At 39.4% G+C, this 17,552-nt stretch overlaps 1 protein-coding gene across 1 annotated transcript; it reads left to right on the forward strand.

Annotated features, from left to right (window-relative positions):
- The first annotated feature begins 1,976 nt into the window (after positions 1–1,976).
- acvr1ba (activin A receptor type 1Ba) lies at positions 1,977–17,247 on the forward strand. Its single transcript, XM_057363208.1, has 9 exons — positions 1,977–2,149; positions 11,420–11,662; positions 12,074–12,334; positions 12,419–12,649; positions 13,247–13,414; positions 13,542–13,698; positions 13,838–13,962; positions 14,089–14,219; positions 15,223–17,247. The coding sequence occupies exons 1-9, from the start codon at positions 2,059–2,061 to the stop codon at positions 15,346–15,348; spliced, it is 1,533 nt and encodes a 510-aa protein (XP_057219191.1). The 5' UTR covers positions 1,977–2,058; the 3' UTR covers positions 15,349–17,247.
- Positions 17,248–17,552: the final 305 nt, after the last annotated feature.

Consider the following 17,552-nt stretch of genomic DNA (forward strand, 5'->3'; position numbering starts at 1 on the left):
CTTATACATTCCAAGCTGATCTGTTAAAAAATCTACTTGCAAAAGCAAAGAAATGTCTCTAATGATTCCCATGACAGCAAAAAACTGTATATTTAAATTCAATGACAAAACTCAAAGAGCCTAAAACCTGAGGCAAGAATACTTAAAATCGACAAACCTTAAAGAACCAGGTCTCGGGTAAACTGTAACGTCTGGTCACCCTACAGTGACCTATTCTAAAAGTCTTTGTTTGGAAAAAAGGATATGAACGCCTAGCTGAAAAAGGCAGATAAATTTGACACTTTGATCATTACAAGACCCCACTTTATAAACAATAGACAGGCAGGGAGAGGGTTACTGTGTAGAAAGCAAAGGCAAAGAGGTTAATTGTCACAATAGAGGCGGTACTCTGTAGGGCACAGCTCTAAAAGCATTTTATGTGACCCGTATCTAAAGAGCAACTTGAAAGGAATTTCTGTGTAATTAGATTAGATTTTCGACATCATTTCTTATGTACCCATAAGGCTAAGTAACAGAGTGTCCACTCGTGTCACGCCGCGGCCATTACGAGGACAAATGGTGAGTGCATCAAATGCCTCTTTATTCCACAAAATTAAAATCACAAGTTCCCCTCTGCCCCGATATTTAGAGGAAGTAAACAGATGCTGGCACAAGCAGGGAATATAGGAAAATGTTTAACTTCTTTCTCTAAAGACATGTTTTTTCTTGTAGACTTATCATAAAAGAACAAATTTTCATGTCATGTTTGTTAATGTGTTTTTTTGTGATCAGTGATTTGAGGGTTTAGGGTTTTTAAAGCTTGACCCATGCTGTGTTTTGTGTGTGAGAGTTCTGAATGCTTTCTATGCTACTCACAGGGGATCTATAAGCTCCTTTGGATCACACACATCGCACAATATGGGTTTGCTCACAAAAGTTACTTTGGATTCTGAGTCATATTGAATTGTGAAACCCTGTAGAAGAGCAACAACTGCATTAGGTCTGCTTCAAATGTGCAAGCAATCCTATCAGTCTCATCCCAATACATTAAGGTATAAAAGTGCAGATTTTCATATATAGCAGTCATACATATTCATCTTCACAACTATAACTAAAAAGTATGGAAATGTGGATAAAAATATGTGGTTGCCCAAAATTGTTAAACAAATCAAAATGATATAATAAGGGATCCCTTCTTTTTAAAAAGTCATAATATTAATCATTCTAAAAATCGATTTGTAAGCACAATTTAGATTTGTTTGCTATGCTAATTTCAGTCACAAATTTGATCAAAATAATTTGAAAATCAATAAATTAAGTGTTTTTTAATGTTTGCAGGAAAAGCCTATATTTTAAGTTTGTTGTGTTTTTCCCCATAACGACGTCAAGTAACTTGATGTTGTAACGGCCACTTAGAGCAGTTACGATGTTTGTGCCAACACTCTTAAAAGGGTGCTTCAAAAAGTTATTTTGAACCAATTTTGTTTGCCCAAAGCACCATTTTCTCAAAGGTTCTTATAATAACCATTTCTGTAAAAAACTTTTTTACTACAAAGAACCTTTTGTGAAACAGAAAGGTTCTTTATGTTAAAGGTTCTTTTTGGAACCATTCTGCCCAAACCATTCTTTTATGGCATCATGAAGCCCCATTTTTAGGAGCGATGTAAAATATCTTAATCTTACATTGTGTATCTGAAAAAGAGATGTTATTATGCATCTTTAAAACTACACAAAATAATGATTTTTTATTTTTCCAGTTAGCCATCCATGTGAGGATCATAAGATAGCCTAATATTATTTTCACCATGAAATACCAAATACCACAGAATAAGAAACAATCATTACGTGACCTTAACTACTTTCTAAACCGGACCACCACGCCAATTCACAAATGAGTCCTTGTAAAGAGACATTACACCACAACAAAGGAGCCAAGGCGTGGATCCTCCCCTTTAAAACTGGGCACACCCCTTTAACCCACTATTGTCTACCCGAGGCTGGCAGGCGGTGTATGGTCTGCTTGTGGTTGTGTTGGAAGTCTCGCTCGCTTGTCAATAATCACATACAACGAATGCATTAATGCAAAGAGATGGGAATCGTGCAGTCATGTTTCCACGACGAACTGCTGTAGTGCTGCTCGCCCTGTGTGGATTAATAGCGATCGGCGATGGTGAGTCGGGTGTTTGTGTGTGTGTGTTTATTTGATAAGCTGCTGGTGTGTGTGGAGAGAGTGGCCAGGCTGCGCTGGACGGGGCAGCCTGGCGCTCATCATGGCGCTTTCGCTGGGGTTTGTAAACCCGTGTCGTGTATAGCGTAAATAACTTTTGGTTGATTTATAACCGGTTCTGCATTGTGGCGTTTATTTGGTAACGTTATGTTATATTTAGTCTCAAACGAGTCGTACAAATATATATATATATATATATATATATATATATATATTTAGATATATGTGTGTTAGGAATTAACCGCGCTGAAGCGTTTGTTTTCCTCAACTCCCAAGCACACTCTCTGATCAACCTCTGTAAATGCAACCTTACATTTTACAAAATTCATTTGAAAACGTTTTAATTACCTGTAACGAAGAGATGACGTGTTCTTTATAAGAATTCACGTTTTCAAAGCGTAACATGTTGGTCATAGCTGTGATTCAAGGTGAATTGAGACATGTATGTAAAAAGCGTGCACTTAACTTCCCAAATGACCTCCAATGTTTCACAGCACTGACGTCACAACGAATGCTACTGATGTTGCAAAAGCGACCTGCGGTTCCCTTGCGAAAATAAACCATGATTTAACTAAACTGCCCATGCTTTTTTGGTTTGTAGTAAAACCGTATTAAAACCATAGTTAGAAACCATAATTTACTATGGTCTCATCACCATAGCCACATTTTAACCATGGTTTACCATGGTACATGGTTGGTTACTACACTTTTATTATATAAAAAATGAATCTAACTAGGGATTTAACACCGATGTGTTGCTCATCGTAAACAATTATTTTAAATGTATTCGATGTTTGATGTTATAAATACCCATACAGTGTTTGCTTGGTTTACTAATTCATCTCTTAACATTGTGCATTTCTTCTGTTAAAAACAGTCTTCATTGACCCCATTGATTGTTGAAAAGCCATTAGGTCCAGGAAGTGTTGCCAACTTTGGTAATGATGCTTAAGAACGAAGGATAACCCACCTTCAGATATTACATAAATTATTCACAAGGTGTATTTCTCCGAAAGTTGCGCTTTATAACTCGTGGTGAGTACATTTCTGTTGTACGATGGGAAGCTGGTCATTCAGCAAATTCAGACTGAAGTCAGATGCAGAGTCTGGGGCTTTGTAATGGAAATGTAGGCAATGAGCCCTATTCACTGACCTGTCAAGGGAGTCTGCCTTTCTTTTGTACGGACAAACTGATGGTCGTTACATTCACAGCACAAACAAACATGTCTGTGGTTGCACGGCACGGTGCAATAACAGTTTTTGCCTGTGAACACAGGCGAGATTTTCTGGAAGTATGATGTCTTCTGAACACAAACCTCACGCATTTTGTAGATGATAGTGGCATGTCAAGAAAAATAGTTGTATGAACAGAGCCATCTTTTTGATGTATGTTATAATGTGGATTGTTTTCTACATTCCACAATCTTAAAATATGAATGTTTCCCCTTCTCTTGTTGTGACTTGATCTGCTCAAGGCTTCCCAAGAAAGGCTGTTAATGAATTTCAACGCAGCAGGGGCCGTCTTCATGTAGGACTTTAGAAAGTTAAGCAATCTGTGATCTCTAATCGGTGAGTCATCGTTTTTTGCACGAAACTCCCTCTGTTCACGTAAGGTTGTGATGCGCAAAATACTGCCAAACGCTCTAATAGAACTTGATAGGAAAGGCAAAACGGACAGATCCCACCTGTAGTAAGTTCGACTGGGTCAGGCCACTGTCAGACTCGACAGTGAGAGGATTGTAGTGCGAGAGGCGCTGTTTGGCTGCCAGTGATGGGTTTGCACAGCTGCCGGCAGTTGGATACAGACTAGTGGAAATGGAACAAATTGGAGTCTCCAGTCATGTTATGGTAATTGTTCCATTGAGGTGTTGAAACCGGGGAATCTGAAGCGATTCGGTGTCCCCAGGCCCTGTTCGGAGAGTGCTTGGCATATGCGACTGACTAGTTTTCTCAGTAAGCGTGCTATCAGAGTTTTTGTTTGTTTTTGATAAACTGGCTTGTCGTGAGTGTTTGAGCTCCTCGATGTCCGTGTGACGCTTCTCGCAGGCCCATGTGAGAAAACAACAGCAATGTGATATGGGCACTGCGAGCTCGGCAGACAGCCGTAAGGCAGGGTGCGTCTCTTTCATCATCTTTCATTCTTTCCCAGATTTTGCTTTTCCCTTCACGCAGAGAAAGCTGAAGTGCCGAACTCGCACTGATTCGCAGGACTGCAGTTTCTCTGCGTTGACGTCTGGAGAAAAACACTTTAGGAATGTCACAGTAACCCATTTATACCCATTTTATAAGTGATTCATTAGCTTACAAGAAATGATTGTTAATGTGTTCCACTCCTCGGAATAACAATAAATGTGGAAAAAATTTGTTGAGCGTCAGTTAATTCACCCTAGAACTACTTTTACATTTCAGGATTTTACGCAAAACCTGCATGGAATTTTTAAAGAACGGTTGCTTGCCATTCAACACCAGTTCCAGTAGCTGTCAAGCTCCAGTAAGGAGAAAGAAATGCCACAAAAGTTTTATTTAGAGGACTCATGCACTACGTTTCAAGTGTTCTTAAAATATGGTAAAGCAATCCATTTAATATCAAGATATATTATAGCTGAACGCCTGTGTTATGAAGGCAGGAAAGAGCGGATGATTGGCGCCCCTATGGCAGGAAGGCTCCAGGTGCTGTAAGAGTGGTGTTATGGAAATGAAAGGGAGCACATAAAGCCATATTTTGCATGTGTGTGCTTGTATATAAGATCAGAGCACGGAAAGTACGGCAAAGAAAGATATGTGGGTTCATAGGGAGTGTGTGTAAAGTGTGTGTCTGTCTGGAGGGGCCGGCTGGGGTTTGAGGCCACGGTCACAGCAGACTAAAGCTGGTGTCTGCTTCTTTAATGACCTTGCTAATGACCTGAATGGTCCATTACATGGAGAGGCAGACCTTTTTCTGACCTCTGTTACAGTGCTTGTTTAGAAATATTACATTTAGTTGGAAAAAAACATATGACTAAATTGTCTTTCATCTTCACTCCTGCTTTCCTTAAAATAAGGGTCATGACTTATGATTCTATTAAGCTTAAGGTTAAAATACACTACAAGACTTTTGCGCAGATTTTCAGTCTGGACTTGTTGCAGAAAGTCTGTGCCAGTCTGCAGATTTGGTCAGTTAGTGTGTTTCTATCTGAATAATACAGTCAAGTGTATGATGTCTAGTTTAAAAAAAATCTGTTCAGATTTAAAATCTTGTAGTGTATTGCAGCCATTAAAGACACAGTTTATCCCAAATAAAAATTCTGTCATCATTTACTTACCCTCAAGTTGTCTCAAATCGGAATAAATTTCTTTGTTCTAATGAACACAGAGGAAGATATTTGGAAGAATGGTTGTAACCAAACAGTTCTTGGTCACCATTGACTACCATGGTAGAAAAAATTACAATAATAGTCCAAAGTGCCCCAGAACTGTTTGTTTTCCTATATTCTTCAAAATATCTTTTTTGTGTTCAACAGAACAAAGAAATGTATAAAGCAGTTTTTCCTATTATGGTAGTCAATAGTGCTCAATAACTGTTTGGTGGTGACAAGCATTCTTTCAAATATCTTTCTCTGTGTTCATCAGAACCAAAAAATATATATACAGATTTTAATCAACACGAGGGTGGGTAAATGAAGACAGACATTTTCATTTTTGGGTGAATTGTTCCTTTAAATGTTTAATTTTGATTTTATTTTTGATGTTTGCTATTTATTGTCTAATTTAACATAAAACTAGAAAGTGTAGATTCCTTAAATAAAAGAGAAATGCAAGCATGAAAATTTAAAATGACAGTGTGAGTAAATAATGTCACTGTTTTCTTGTAAAAAAAATTCTTTTCAAATTATATAGTTGTGTATCTCTTATTAACGCTGTTAATCATATGCCCAAGACAGTTGTGTTATTTTGCATTTTAAAAGGGTTTGAAAGAGAGAGTTTCTTGGGTAAAAAAAGAGATTTCGGTAATTTGACCACGAGGGTGCCGAAGAAGCTCCCCTTTCTTTCGTCGCATTGATTTTGTGAGTGGGTGAACGAGGCTCAATGTGTGTTTTAGAGTGCACGTCTACGTGAGTGTGTGCGCTCTGTCTGGTGGCGTCTGCATGTCTTAATCAGCTCCCTGTCTGGGTACTCCGTGGATCCCGTTTCAGCCCTATGCATCTTGGGTAACTGCACTCTCTCAGTCTGCCCACTCTCAGTAGCCCCTGGCATCCTGCTCTCTTAAGCGACTGAGGATGATGGGCTTTCATTATCTTGAGGAGGTGAAGCGAGAGATAATGCCTGCGCAGAGACGAGTACTGGTTTGCCATCCATTTGTAATTGATATAGTATGTCAAGTGTGAAGTCTCTTTTTGACCCTGACTTGGAAGTTCACGCTCCTGATGCAAATGTTGTGCAACGTGTATTCCACAGTGAAGGCTTAGTCACAATACCAGTAATGTGAAGTTGTTTGCGGCTTCATCACTGACTAAATTCTCCCATGAGCCTCTAATCAGCCAAGCACACTCTTAATGGCAACGATTTCATTCAGGTTTTCCCGCAATGGGTTTCATTTCCTGTCTGAACAAGAATGGAATGATAGGAACTTCACACTCCCGGTGAGATTTTGAAGTCGTCTTTAACAGAGTTCCCCTTTTCTGTGAGGTTAAGCCAAGTCTAGACTAGGTTTTAAGGTCTGTCCAAGCTGAAATCCTATCGCAGCTGGGGACTTTGTAAGCGCTCCCCCTGACCCCGTACCCCTCTGCCGCCTCTTTATGTTCTGTCGTCGCGTATCTGTTTCACCAGCAGCTCTTTAAAGCATGTCGAGGGAGTCCCCTACCCCCTGAAACCATAACGGTAACCTCCCCCAACCTCCACCACGCAACCCACTCCCACCTTTTGTCCCGAGTCCCGACACAGCACGCCCAATCCCTCCTCGTGTCTCTCTAATCTCCAAACAAAGAGCCAGTGTAAGGCCACCAATTATGCACGTACTAGACCTTGCTTGGCCCAAACCGCTTCTGCTCCCTCGCTACAGGTTTGGAGCCATGCACGGCAGGAAGTTGTATGTTTTTGTTTTGTTAGCCAGCTCGGCATAAACTTGGATGGGTGGCTTACAGTTTCAGAGGAGTCTGCGTGTAAAAAGTGTGATATTGGTTCGGCTCGTGTAGCAGAAGTGATTTAGTATTTATGAACTGTGTTTGGTTTTGTAATATTTCTGTAATATTAGATATTATGTTCTGATTTATAACCTAGTTGTCTGACGTTTTAAAGGGATAGTTAATCCAAAAACAAACATTCTGCTATCCTTCATTCACAACATGGATGACTTTTTTCTGTGGAACGCAAAAGAAGATCTTTTGAGGAATGTCTTGGTGGTTTTATATCCATACAATGGAAGTCAATGGGAGCCAGTGTTGTTTGGTTACCAACGTTATTATAAATATCTTCTTTTGTGTTCTGTAGGAGACAAAAAGTCATACAGGTTTGGAATGACATAAAGGCGATTCAATTATGAAAGAATTTACAATTTTGGGTGAATTTTCCCATTAAGGCTTTGTAGAAATGCTTCCTACATGAAAATGTAGGCAAACCCTAAGGACTAGTAACTATTTTTGGTGTAGTATGTATGGTGTGGTATCAATATGTTTTTTTTTTGGCTGATTGATTACTATTTGTTTTATCTAGTAGTGTTATTTTACTGCAAATACCATTGTAACAACATTGTAAATCTGTAGTTAGTATGGTTTTATCACACATACAACAAAAAAGAACACTATAGTTAAATTTTTGTAAGAGACATGCTGCTTTGCTTTATCAAAATTGCTAGTACTTTGTGAGATGGGAATCCCATAATGCATTGTGACAGTGGTCTCGTTGGAAAAAATAAACGATGGTTTGCGAGAGATTATAATACTAAGCAATTATTAATTCCAAGTAAATAAGAAGTTAAAGCCAAACTCTACATAGACAACAAATCGACTCACAATTGATGCTAATAAAGTTCTTATTCATTCACATGTATGTTTCTTATCGTGCACATATTATTACATCCATGTACATCCATTTTATTGTTGTTGTAAATTCAAAACGTTTTTCAGATTTCATTCTATTTTCTTTCTTTTTTATGTTTGTGTCATCATGTTGTACAAAGCATTTCATATCATACTGTGTCTGGTTATGTACATGACTAATAAGCCCCAAAACTTGAAATTCCACAATGGATGGGATCCTGTCTAAGCTTGCTGTGTTTTTATTTAAATAAGCTGTAGTGTCCTCTCAAAGCTTGGTGTTTCCAGTATTTTGAAATGTTTACCATGACCCTGTTCACACACTGGGAGAAAATGTCGCGCCGACATAAGTTCCATTTACATGAAGTGTGTCTATGTCCAGATTACATGCACATAATGGCTGACCTGAAAAGGCTTTGTGTTTTCATGCTGGATCAAGTTTCATTTTACGTGCAAAATAGGGCTGCCCGATAATTTATCGCGATACCACTCAATCCTATTGTAACCGAGCTGGCTGCGATATGCAATGTGTCTATATTTTTTAATGCGTAGCTTGTCCGTGAAGCACGGCTCTGGGATCAGTAGGAAATGCTGCTCGATCTAAAAGCAGTGCGAGTTTGAGTCGCTTATAATGTGCATTTGGAAAAGCAACACCCGTCAAACATGATCATGATAAATATACTTTATTATCATGAAAATACCTGATGGAACTTGCGTAACAGTGATAAAAATATTTCCATAGGCATTTCCTAGATTCTAGAACGTGTTATGGTCTTCTTCTGTAGTGCGTATTTGGAGTTTCCGCACGAGAGCGCCCTCTGGCTTTCGGATGCAGCAGCATTTTCCCGTACTTCACTCAAAAGCTGTGCATAAATCACGTGATATTTATCGTCGGTTTATCGTGACAGACGCCATTTAAGTGGCTGGCAGTAGTGATATGAGGTCTTTATTGTTTGATGGAGACTCGACGGTTATCCTGTTTGTAATTAATGTGATATCTGTGATGTTGTGTTTTAGTAGACTCTTCCAGAAAGAGGCCATGAGGCAATTACAGTCATTTGATTTGCCTCCCAGTGTTTCTGTGGGTGATTTAATGATATTGCGTGTGCTCCATTAAAGCAACTATTAGTGGCTCATGGCAAAGTGTTCTTTCTCTCCCGCTATCAGGACCGGCGACGTAATCTGCAGGAAATTCCTCGTGCATGTGAACCTCAGTTGACTTGGATCTGCTCCACTAACGGTTACTGGCAGCGCACTTCGGTGATCACAGCCTTTATAAGATTTATAAAGAGTACACAAACACACTCTTGCACTCCCTCGCGGACACTGACACACACCCACATACACGCTGAAAAAGCGAAGTTGACGCTTGTTCAGAGGGGTTTGGTTGGGTCTCGGACGTGTCATGAGTTTTGCAGTAAACCTGCGTGTGAAAAACATCGAAAGGAAGTGAAGTGAGTCAGATCAATTAATGTTAGTGGAAGAATGTGTGTGTGTGAAAGCTGAGTGACAACAGGAGTAAATGATAAAAGCAGATCTGCCTATAAAAGGCTTGCATAAACATCAGAGGCCTGAGCTTGTGGGAAAAGCAATGAAATGAGAAAAGAAGAGAGGAGAGGATTAGAATAGAACGTTCCTGACAGGGAAGCCCAAAAAAGAATTTGCATTAGAGGGCTTTTTGTCCCTCGGTGGGTCCTGTTGTGATCAGCCATCAAGCGTCTGAGCTGGTGTTATTTTAAAACCAGTGAAATTTGTCTTAAGTGGTCTGCCATTGTATGGAGCTCAGCGCTGGGCTGATAAACCCAAGGGCGCCAGTGAGGTGTGACAGCCAGCGCTCATGTCTTGACCTCGGTCACCCGCAGCGGTCTGTCTGTGTGTGTCCGTCCTCATTCCTATTCTGTTTGTCTGACCTGCTATAGAGAGACAAAAATACGCAATGGTGATGACAGCTCGAAAATAGCTCGAAAATGTAAGGCAGTGTTCTGTCAGGGCGTCTGAGTATTCGTATGCTTCTGAAGATTGATGATATCATTTAGTTGTGCCTACAGGGATCTAAGATGAGGAGGCCATATGAAATTCCCAAATGTTCACTGCCAAAAAGTTCTTTAGTACAAGTAGTACCATAGTTCACGTACAATGGTAATGCAAAAAATATAATTTATGTACTGTTGTATGTACATACAACAGTATGTATGTGTATTTAATATTAAAAATAGTTTAAAAAATGTACAGTTTACATGTATGCATTTGGTTTACACGTCATCCAATTTTGCTTCCAGTGTATTCAAGCTCTACATTTTATCAGTAGGTTTGTTTTATGGGAATCAAACACATGACCTTTGCACTGCTAACACAATGCTCGACCATTAAAGGAACAGTTCACTCAATGAAAATTCTGTCTTCATTTGTTCCAAATCTGTAGATTTCTTTGTTCTGATGAACACGGAGAAAGACATTTGGAAGAATGCTTGAAATCAAACAGTTCTTGGCCACCATTGACTACCAAAGTAGTCAAGTTGTTCAACACAAAAGAAGATATCATGTAGGAAAGCAAACACAAACGATACCAAAAACCATACAACTAGTTGCTGACACGTATACTATTACTTTCCTAAGCATTCGGATAATTAAAATTCCCTAGACTCAAAGAAAGGACCCAAAACCAAAGTATCTTTTTGACTTTGGTCAGTTAAACCCACAGACCCCTTTAGCAACCATCTATTTTTTATAATTAATTTAAAAATCAATATGTTAAGATTGCTTATATGTATTAATATCTTTGAACCTCCTCCCACGCCATTTTAATTGAGTGGCTGTTGTTTGTCACAGACTGTGTTATTTGACCGGCCAGTAAAGCGGTGTTGTCTGTGAAGGTGTTCTGCTGATATAAAGGGATTGCAGTGTGGGTCTGGTCTGCTGTGTACGGTCTACTCTGTTTGGGTTCATCTGCAGTGGTGGATTCAGTTTCATGTTATGCAGTTTGGTAGCAAACTAGATTCTGCATGCAGTATTTCTGCTGGAGTTACTTTGCTCAACGCTTCCGTTCTTCATTGTGGGTCTAGCTTGCCCCCTGGTGGTCGTTTCAGGCTTGCACAGTGCACTTGCTGCATATTCTTAAAGAAGTCCTCAAAATAGATTTCATGTGGAATGAAGACATGAACACAGTTATTTTACAGTCATATTTGAATTTCTCTCTTTTCAGCCCTTAAGTGTAACTGCACTGCTTGTGAAAAGACCGGTTATGTATGCGAGACCGATGGGGCCTGCATGGCCTCCACCTCCTACATCAACGGTCAGGAGGAGCAGCAGGTGCGAATCTGTATCCCTCGTGTCAGCCTGGTACCACCAGGACAGCCCATCTACTGCCTGAGCGCCAAGGGCCTGCTCAACACGCACTGCTGTTACACAGATTTCTGCAACAGCATCAACCTTCAAGTTCCAAACGGTAGGAGGAAAGGCTGAATGTTTGGACCAGTTAGTTAGTTTGTTTTGGTTTCTAGGTCTCTGTTTCCTGTGCTGCTATTTCTGTGTTCCCTGAGACGTGTTATGAGACATTTACTTACTCATGCTTGTCATTCCAAACCTGTGTGACTTTCTTCCTTCTGCACAACACTAAAGAAGATACTTTAAAGAATGTTGGTAACCTAAAAAATTGGCCCCCATTGACTTTCATTATATAAACACATAAGTAGTGAGACCTTTTCTCAAAATATCTCCTCGGAGGAGATATTTGTTTCACAGAGGAAAGAGTCATGTACAGGTTTTGTGCGAAATGAGGGTGAAGTTTATTTTTTGGTGATCTATCCCTTTAAATCACAACTTGTGAGTGGTAATGTGCATGAAACTCTTCTCTCAGGGATTTCTGAAGAAAACAACTGGTCGGGCTCAGGGGGCAGCTGGGGTCCGGTTGAGCTGGTGGCTGTGATCGCAGGACCGGTCTTCTTGTTTTGCCTGTTGCTTATTGTGGGAGTGCTGGTTTTCCAGCACCATCAGCGGAACTACAACCACCGGCAGCGACTTGATGTCGAAGATCCATCCTGTGATCATCTGTACTTAGCCAAAGACAAGACTTTACAGGACCTCATCTTTGATCTGTCCACCTCGGGTTCAGGCTCCGGTAGGTCACAGCTTTAACTATAGCACTAATGCTTTACTCATACAAGTTTTGGGCTTTTGAGCTGAAGTGTTTTTTTCGTTGCAGGTCTGCCCTTGTTTGTCCAGCGGACGGTGGCCAGGACAATCGTACTGCAGGAAATTATAGGTAAAGGGCGGTTTGGTGAGGTTTGGAGGGGGAGATGGAGAGGAGGAGATGTGGCTGTTAAGATCTTTTCATCCAGAGAAGAGCGCTCTTGGTTCCGCGAGGCTGAGATTTATCAGACCATCATGCTCCGTCATGAGAACATCTTGGGCTTCATCGCTGCTGATAATAAAGGTACAATGTGTCTGACTTTTGGTACAAATTAATGGAATAGTTGACGTTTTTCTTTTCTGTTTGTGTCAGTTTTTTGTTGTAGTTTTATTGATATTTTAAATGAGGTTTTATTTGTATATTTTTAGTTTTCATTTTAATTTTAGCAATGTTGTGCTTTTGTCAATTTACCATTTATTTGTTTTGTCAGTGTATCATTTAGTTGTTTATTTTTATATTGTTATATACATTTTTAGTTCAGTTTTAGTTCAGTTGACATTTTCACATAATAACTTTAGTGTCTCAACTTAAACTTAAAAGTAAAACAAAATGTTGCCTCAGCAATAAGCTGATGTAAATTTAAGTTTATCAAATAATATTTGGGCCAATATTTGATTTGCTTTTAAATAACAACATTTTTAACAGTTTTAGTCCCAGTAAACTACAACAACCTTGTTGGGTGTGTCTTTTTGCTACAATAATAATGTAAAAAAATCTGAAAAGTGTCAAACTTATTGTGACCGCCCTAGTTTTGGCCAAACCTTACCTATAATATACAAATGTTTAGAGAAACTTTTCTTCCATTCTTAAATCTTTACCGTTTTTATCTCCGTTTCTTAGACAATGGCACATGGACGCAGCTGTGGCTGGTCTCTGACTACCATGAACACGGCTCTTTATTTGACTATCTGAACCATTACTCTGTCACAATCGAGGGTATGATTAAGTTGTCGCTCTCAGCAGCCAGTGGGCTGGCACATTTGCATATGGAGATCCTGGGTACACAGGGTAAATATAAACTGAACTCATCTGACTCAACATCCTATGTATTCCTGTACTCACAAAACTGAAATCAATGCTGTACACAAGAAAGCAACAAATCTGACATTTAAACCTTCACTGTCACCTCTCACAGGAAAACCGGGCATTGCTCATCGTGACCTCAAATCTAAAAACATCTTGGTGAAAAAGAATGGTACTTGTGCCATAGCAGATCTGGGGCTCGCTGTACGTCACGAGTCCATCACTGATACTATAGACATTGCTCCCAATCAGAGGGTTGGCACTAAAAGGTACGTCTACCTCCACATACTACACCCTGATTGTAAATAATGTATAAATGGGTATATATAAATATTACAGTATAAATAGATGAGATACTGTAATATGGCACAGTTGGATTACTTGACATGAGTGTGTTTTGTCTTTCAGATATATGGCTCCAGAGGTACTAGATGAAACGATCAACATGAAACATTTTGATTCCTTTAAGTGTGCTGATATATATGCTTTGGGACTGGTATACTGGGAGATAGCAAGACGGTGTAACGCTGGAGGTGAGAGCAAATCTTTCACCCACAGTATTGGAAAATTGGACTAAAAACAACCTATTGTTTGAAAGCCAATCAGCATTAAACCCTAAACTTTAACATCACGATTTACCTTGAATTTTGTTATAACAGGCATCCATGAAGATTACCAGCTTCCCTACTATGATCTGGTGCCTTCTGACCCATCCATAGAGGAGATGAGGAAGGTGGTGTGTGATCAGAGGTTACGGCCCAATGTGCCCAACTGGTGGCAAAGCTATGAGGTAAAAGCTTTAAAGAGTACATAACATGAAATCATGAAAATGACATTTCATGCAGTGTGTAATGTTGCCGTGTTTGAAAGTAAGCAGTCTGCCAAGTTGTAAATCCAAAGGTGAATGAATAACAAAGTTACTGGCTTGGAAAAAAGGGAGTCGACTCTGAATCACGCAAGCAAGTCGTCTCTAGTCCGATTCGCGAACCGCCGCGGATTTACGTCACTACATATAGTCCCCGCCTACGTTTTGCTAGGACTGCCCACAAAAATTTTGCTCTTCTCCCCCAAACACTGTAACTCGTGAGCCTCATTCACGGTAGACCAATCACAGCAGACTAGACCATCTGACCAATCACATCAGACTAGGCTAGCGGAAAGGAGGGGATTAGACAGATGAATCGCGGAACGAATCATTTGAGAATAACTGCCTATGATTACAAAATAATTGTGTTTTTACAACTTCTATGTACATAAATTTGTTTTTGGACACTCCATAAACCAAAGTAGGATCTTAAAAATCCCTAGTTATGTACTCTTTAAGACGCGTTTAATGACCAACCACGGTGTATAATGTACATGTCTCCGTTTAGTGGGAATCAGGGACCTGGCAGTTTTATGATATTACCATATCTGGGTCATAATATAGTTTTGAGCACATTAAACAAAGAATCTGAATCTAGTATTAAGAGTTTTTTATTCCCAGTGCTACAGAACAATTTGCCTTCTCAAACACATTTTACTTGCATAGAAAGTTTTTCAGTTAAATCTGAAATCGATTTGAATAATAAACCACAATGAGAATCAAGTTCAAACAATAGCACAGAAGCAAGCTCTTGTAGTTTTTGTATGCAGTATGCATCAGACGGTCTGTGGGCGTGCTGTCTGAGACAGACACGATTAAATGTGATAATACAGCTTTTTAATTCAATTCCGTTATTATTTTTGCAAGCATACTTTGTTGTTGGAGGCTGAAAGGAGTCATTTTGATTGGGGTTTGCTTTGTTGTGCAGGCACTGAGAGTCATGGGGAAGATCATGAGGGAGTGTTGGTATGCCAATGGGGCCGCCCGGCTTACGGCTCTGCGGATTAAGAAGACTCTTTCTCAACTCAGCGTCCAGGAAGACGTTAAGATCTGAAATGGGCGGATCCTCATAGAGACGCACAAGCACACATAAAAGACTTAAGCCAAAAAAAGCCTGCCAGTTTTATCCCTTTTTTTAACGTTTTAAAGTTGTGATGAGGCCTACCTCACCATCTCAAACGAAACTACTGAGCGTCAGTCCATCCCAGCCCTTCTACGTTCCTCCGGAGGTGAATCAGCCTGTCGTCGTTCCCAGTCGAGGATGAGCCTGACGTCAGCACAACTTCCCTCATAGGACCTGTTTGTTATTTCTTTTGGCAGGAATGACAATTGAGCAAAGGCGTTTGCGTTTTTGTTCTTTTCGTTTTACCACTTCAATGTTGCATCCAAAATCGACTTTGCGGCGTGATGTTTGAAAGAATGTTTCAGTTTTGTCCATCCCTCACTGACTATTATAAAGTATGTCATATTTCGTGAAAAATATAGAAATATATAGTGTTATACTGCTGTTGTGAGACTGTGAAAAATGTGGATAACACTGTTTTCTCCTGTTATGACTAACAATTCATGTCCAAAGCTAAGTGTAGAAAAGACACCACGACTGTGTGACTGTCATACTGAAGACATAGCAGTACTTCGTTTTTTTTTCAAAAACGAAATGCATTATTCTTGAAACTGCTTCTGGCAGAACATCAGTAAAAAGTCAGCCTGCTAGTTTATCTTTGGGCTACATTTGCTTCACTCCATCAGTGTGCAGATCTCGGCGTGGGTTCTAGTTTGAAAGCAATCAAATGTTTGAAAGCTTTCAATGTTCACTTGTTGTGTGTTTGGCCGTTTTTAATTGTTTTGGGGGCTTTTAAAATCCACGTTCAAGCGCTTTGGGGGCAATGATAGCTTGTTCACGTTTATTCCTAATATTTCCGAATGAGGTCCATTTTCTCACTCCCAACGCTCACAGTACTGAGGAAAATTATGCAGGCTTGTGTCTTAAATATGGACAAACACCAGCTACTGGGTTTGAATTAACCTATGCCAAGTTGTTTCTTGTTTGGGTCAAATATAGGCCTACCTAGAATAATTCTCTAGGTTAAAGCTATAAAGGTATAGTTCACGCAAGAATGAAATTATTTGATTTGTTCACCCTCATATCATCTCAAACACGTATGACTTACTTTCTTCTGAAGAGTTTTTGAAAATTAGTAACCAAATAACATTGGACCCCATTGACTTCCATTGTATGGACCCAAAACCACTAAGACATTTATCAAAATATCTTCTTTTGAGTTCCACAGAAAATAGTCATAAACAGGTTTTGAAGGATATGAGGGTGAATAAATGACAGAATTTTTATTTTTGGGTGAACTATTCCTTTTATTTAACCCAGTGGTTTGTCCGTATTTCACACTTCACCAAAAGGTGGACATTGCTGAAGATAATCGCTAACGTTTGTATGCTTTTTAAGACCGTTGAACTTTATTTTAATGGGAACGTTACGTTTGTTGTATTGCAAAATCACTTTGTATTGGGGAGTTGGCATGTTAAACTGCACTGTTGTTTAATATTTGCTCTGTGTCTATTAGGGATGTAGTGTAGTCAGAAAACGTGAAGTTATGAAGTCAAATCTTGCATCTCTTTTTGCCTGTATTTTAACACTTCTATTGTTAAATTCATCTGTACTACTGATCATTTCCTTTATGCCAATACTAATCAATGAACTGTGTGAACTGCAACTTCATCATTTAGCACATTTTTATAATGCCACTTGTACCGCTCCCTTCTATCTGCAATGTCGTGCTCACTGATACACTCAGAAACCATATGTTCTGATTATAAACTGGATCTTAAGTGATAGTGACTGCAATGCGTTATAACAAGATGAACATGGCATTAAGTTTTGGAATTAAGGGTCTGCCTCAGTTTTAAAGGTGTATAGATTAAAATGGGCTGAATGAGAGCGAGTGTTCTATATTATGTGTAATATATTTGAAATAGTGGTGGCTGTGTTTATTGCAGTCCATGTCCAGTGTGTGTTTTATATTGAGGTCATATCCCATGAATCTGATCTCTGCGGTTGGAATATGTCAGTTGAGAGTACTTACACTTGAATCGAGAATGCCTAATACTAAACATTACGACTGACCTTTATAACATGGTGCTTTACATCATACACTGGGTATCTGTCATTGTGTAAATACAGGGAAACATGTAGGCTTAATCATTATTTATATTGTGCTTGCTTTTTTCCAAAATTTGTTTTGG

Source organism: Triplophysa rosa, linkage group LG21 (assembly GCF_024868665.1).
Source record: "Triplophysa rosa linkage group LG21, Trosa_1v2, whole genome shotgun sequence".
Taxonomy (NCBI): domain Eukaryota; kingdom Metazoa; phylum Chordata; class Actinopteri; order Cypriniformes; family Nemacheilidae; genus Triplophysa; species Triplophysa rosa.

Bases quoted from the DNA above. Each gene is read 5' to 3' on its own strand.
- acvr1ba (XM_057363208.1), top strand. From the start codon at position 2,059: ATGCAAAGAGATGGGAATCGTGCAGTCATGTTTCCACGACGAACTGCT. The intron at 2,150-11,419 runs GTGAGTCGGGTG...CTCTCTTTTCAG, and splicing joins ATTAATAGCGATCGGCGATG to CCCTTAAGTGTAACTGCACT. The intron at 11,663-12,073 runs GTAGGAGGAAAG...CTCTTCTCTCAG, and splicing joins CAACCTTCAAGTTCCAAACG to GGATTTCTGAAGAAAACAAC.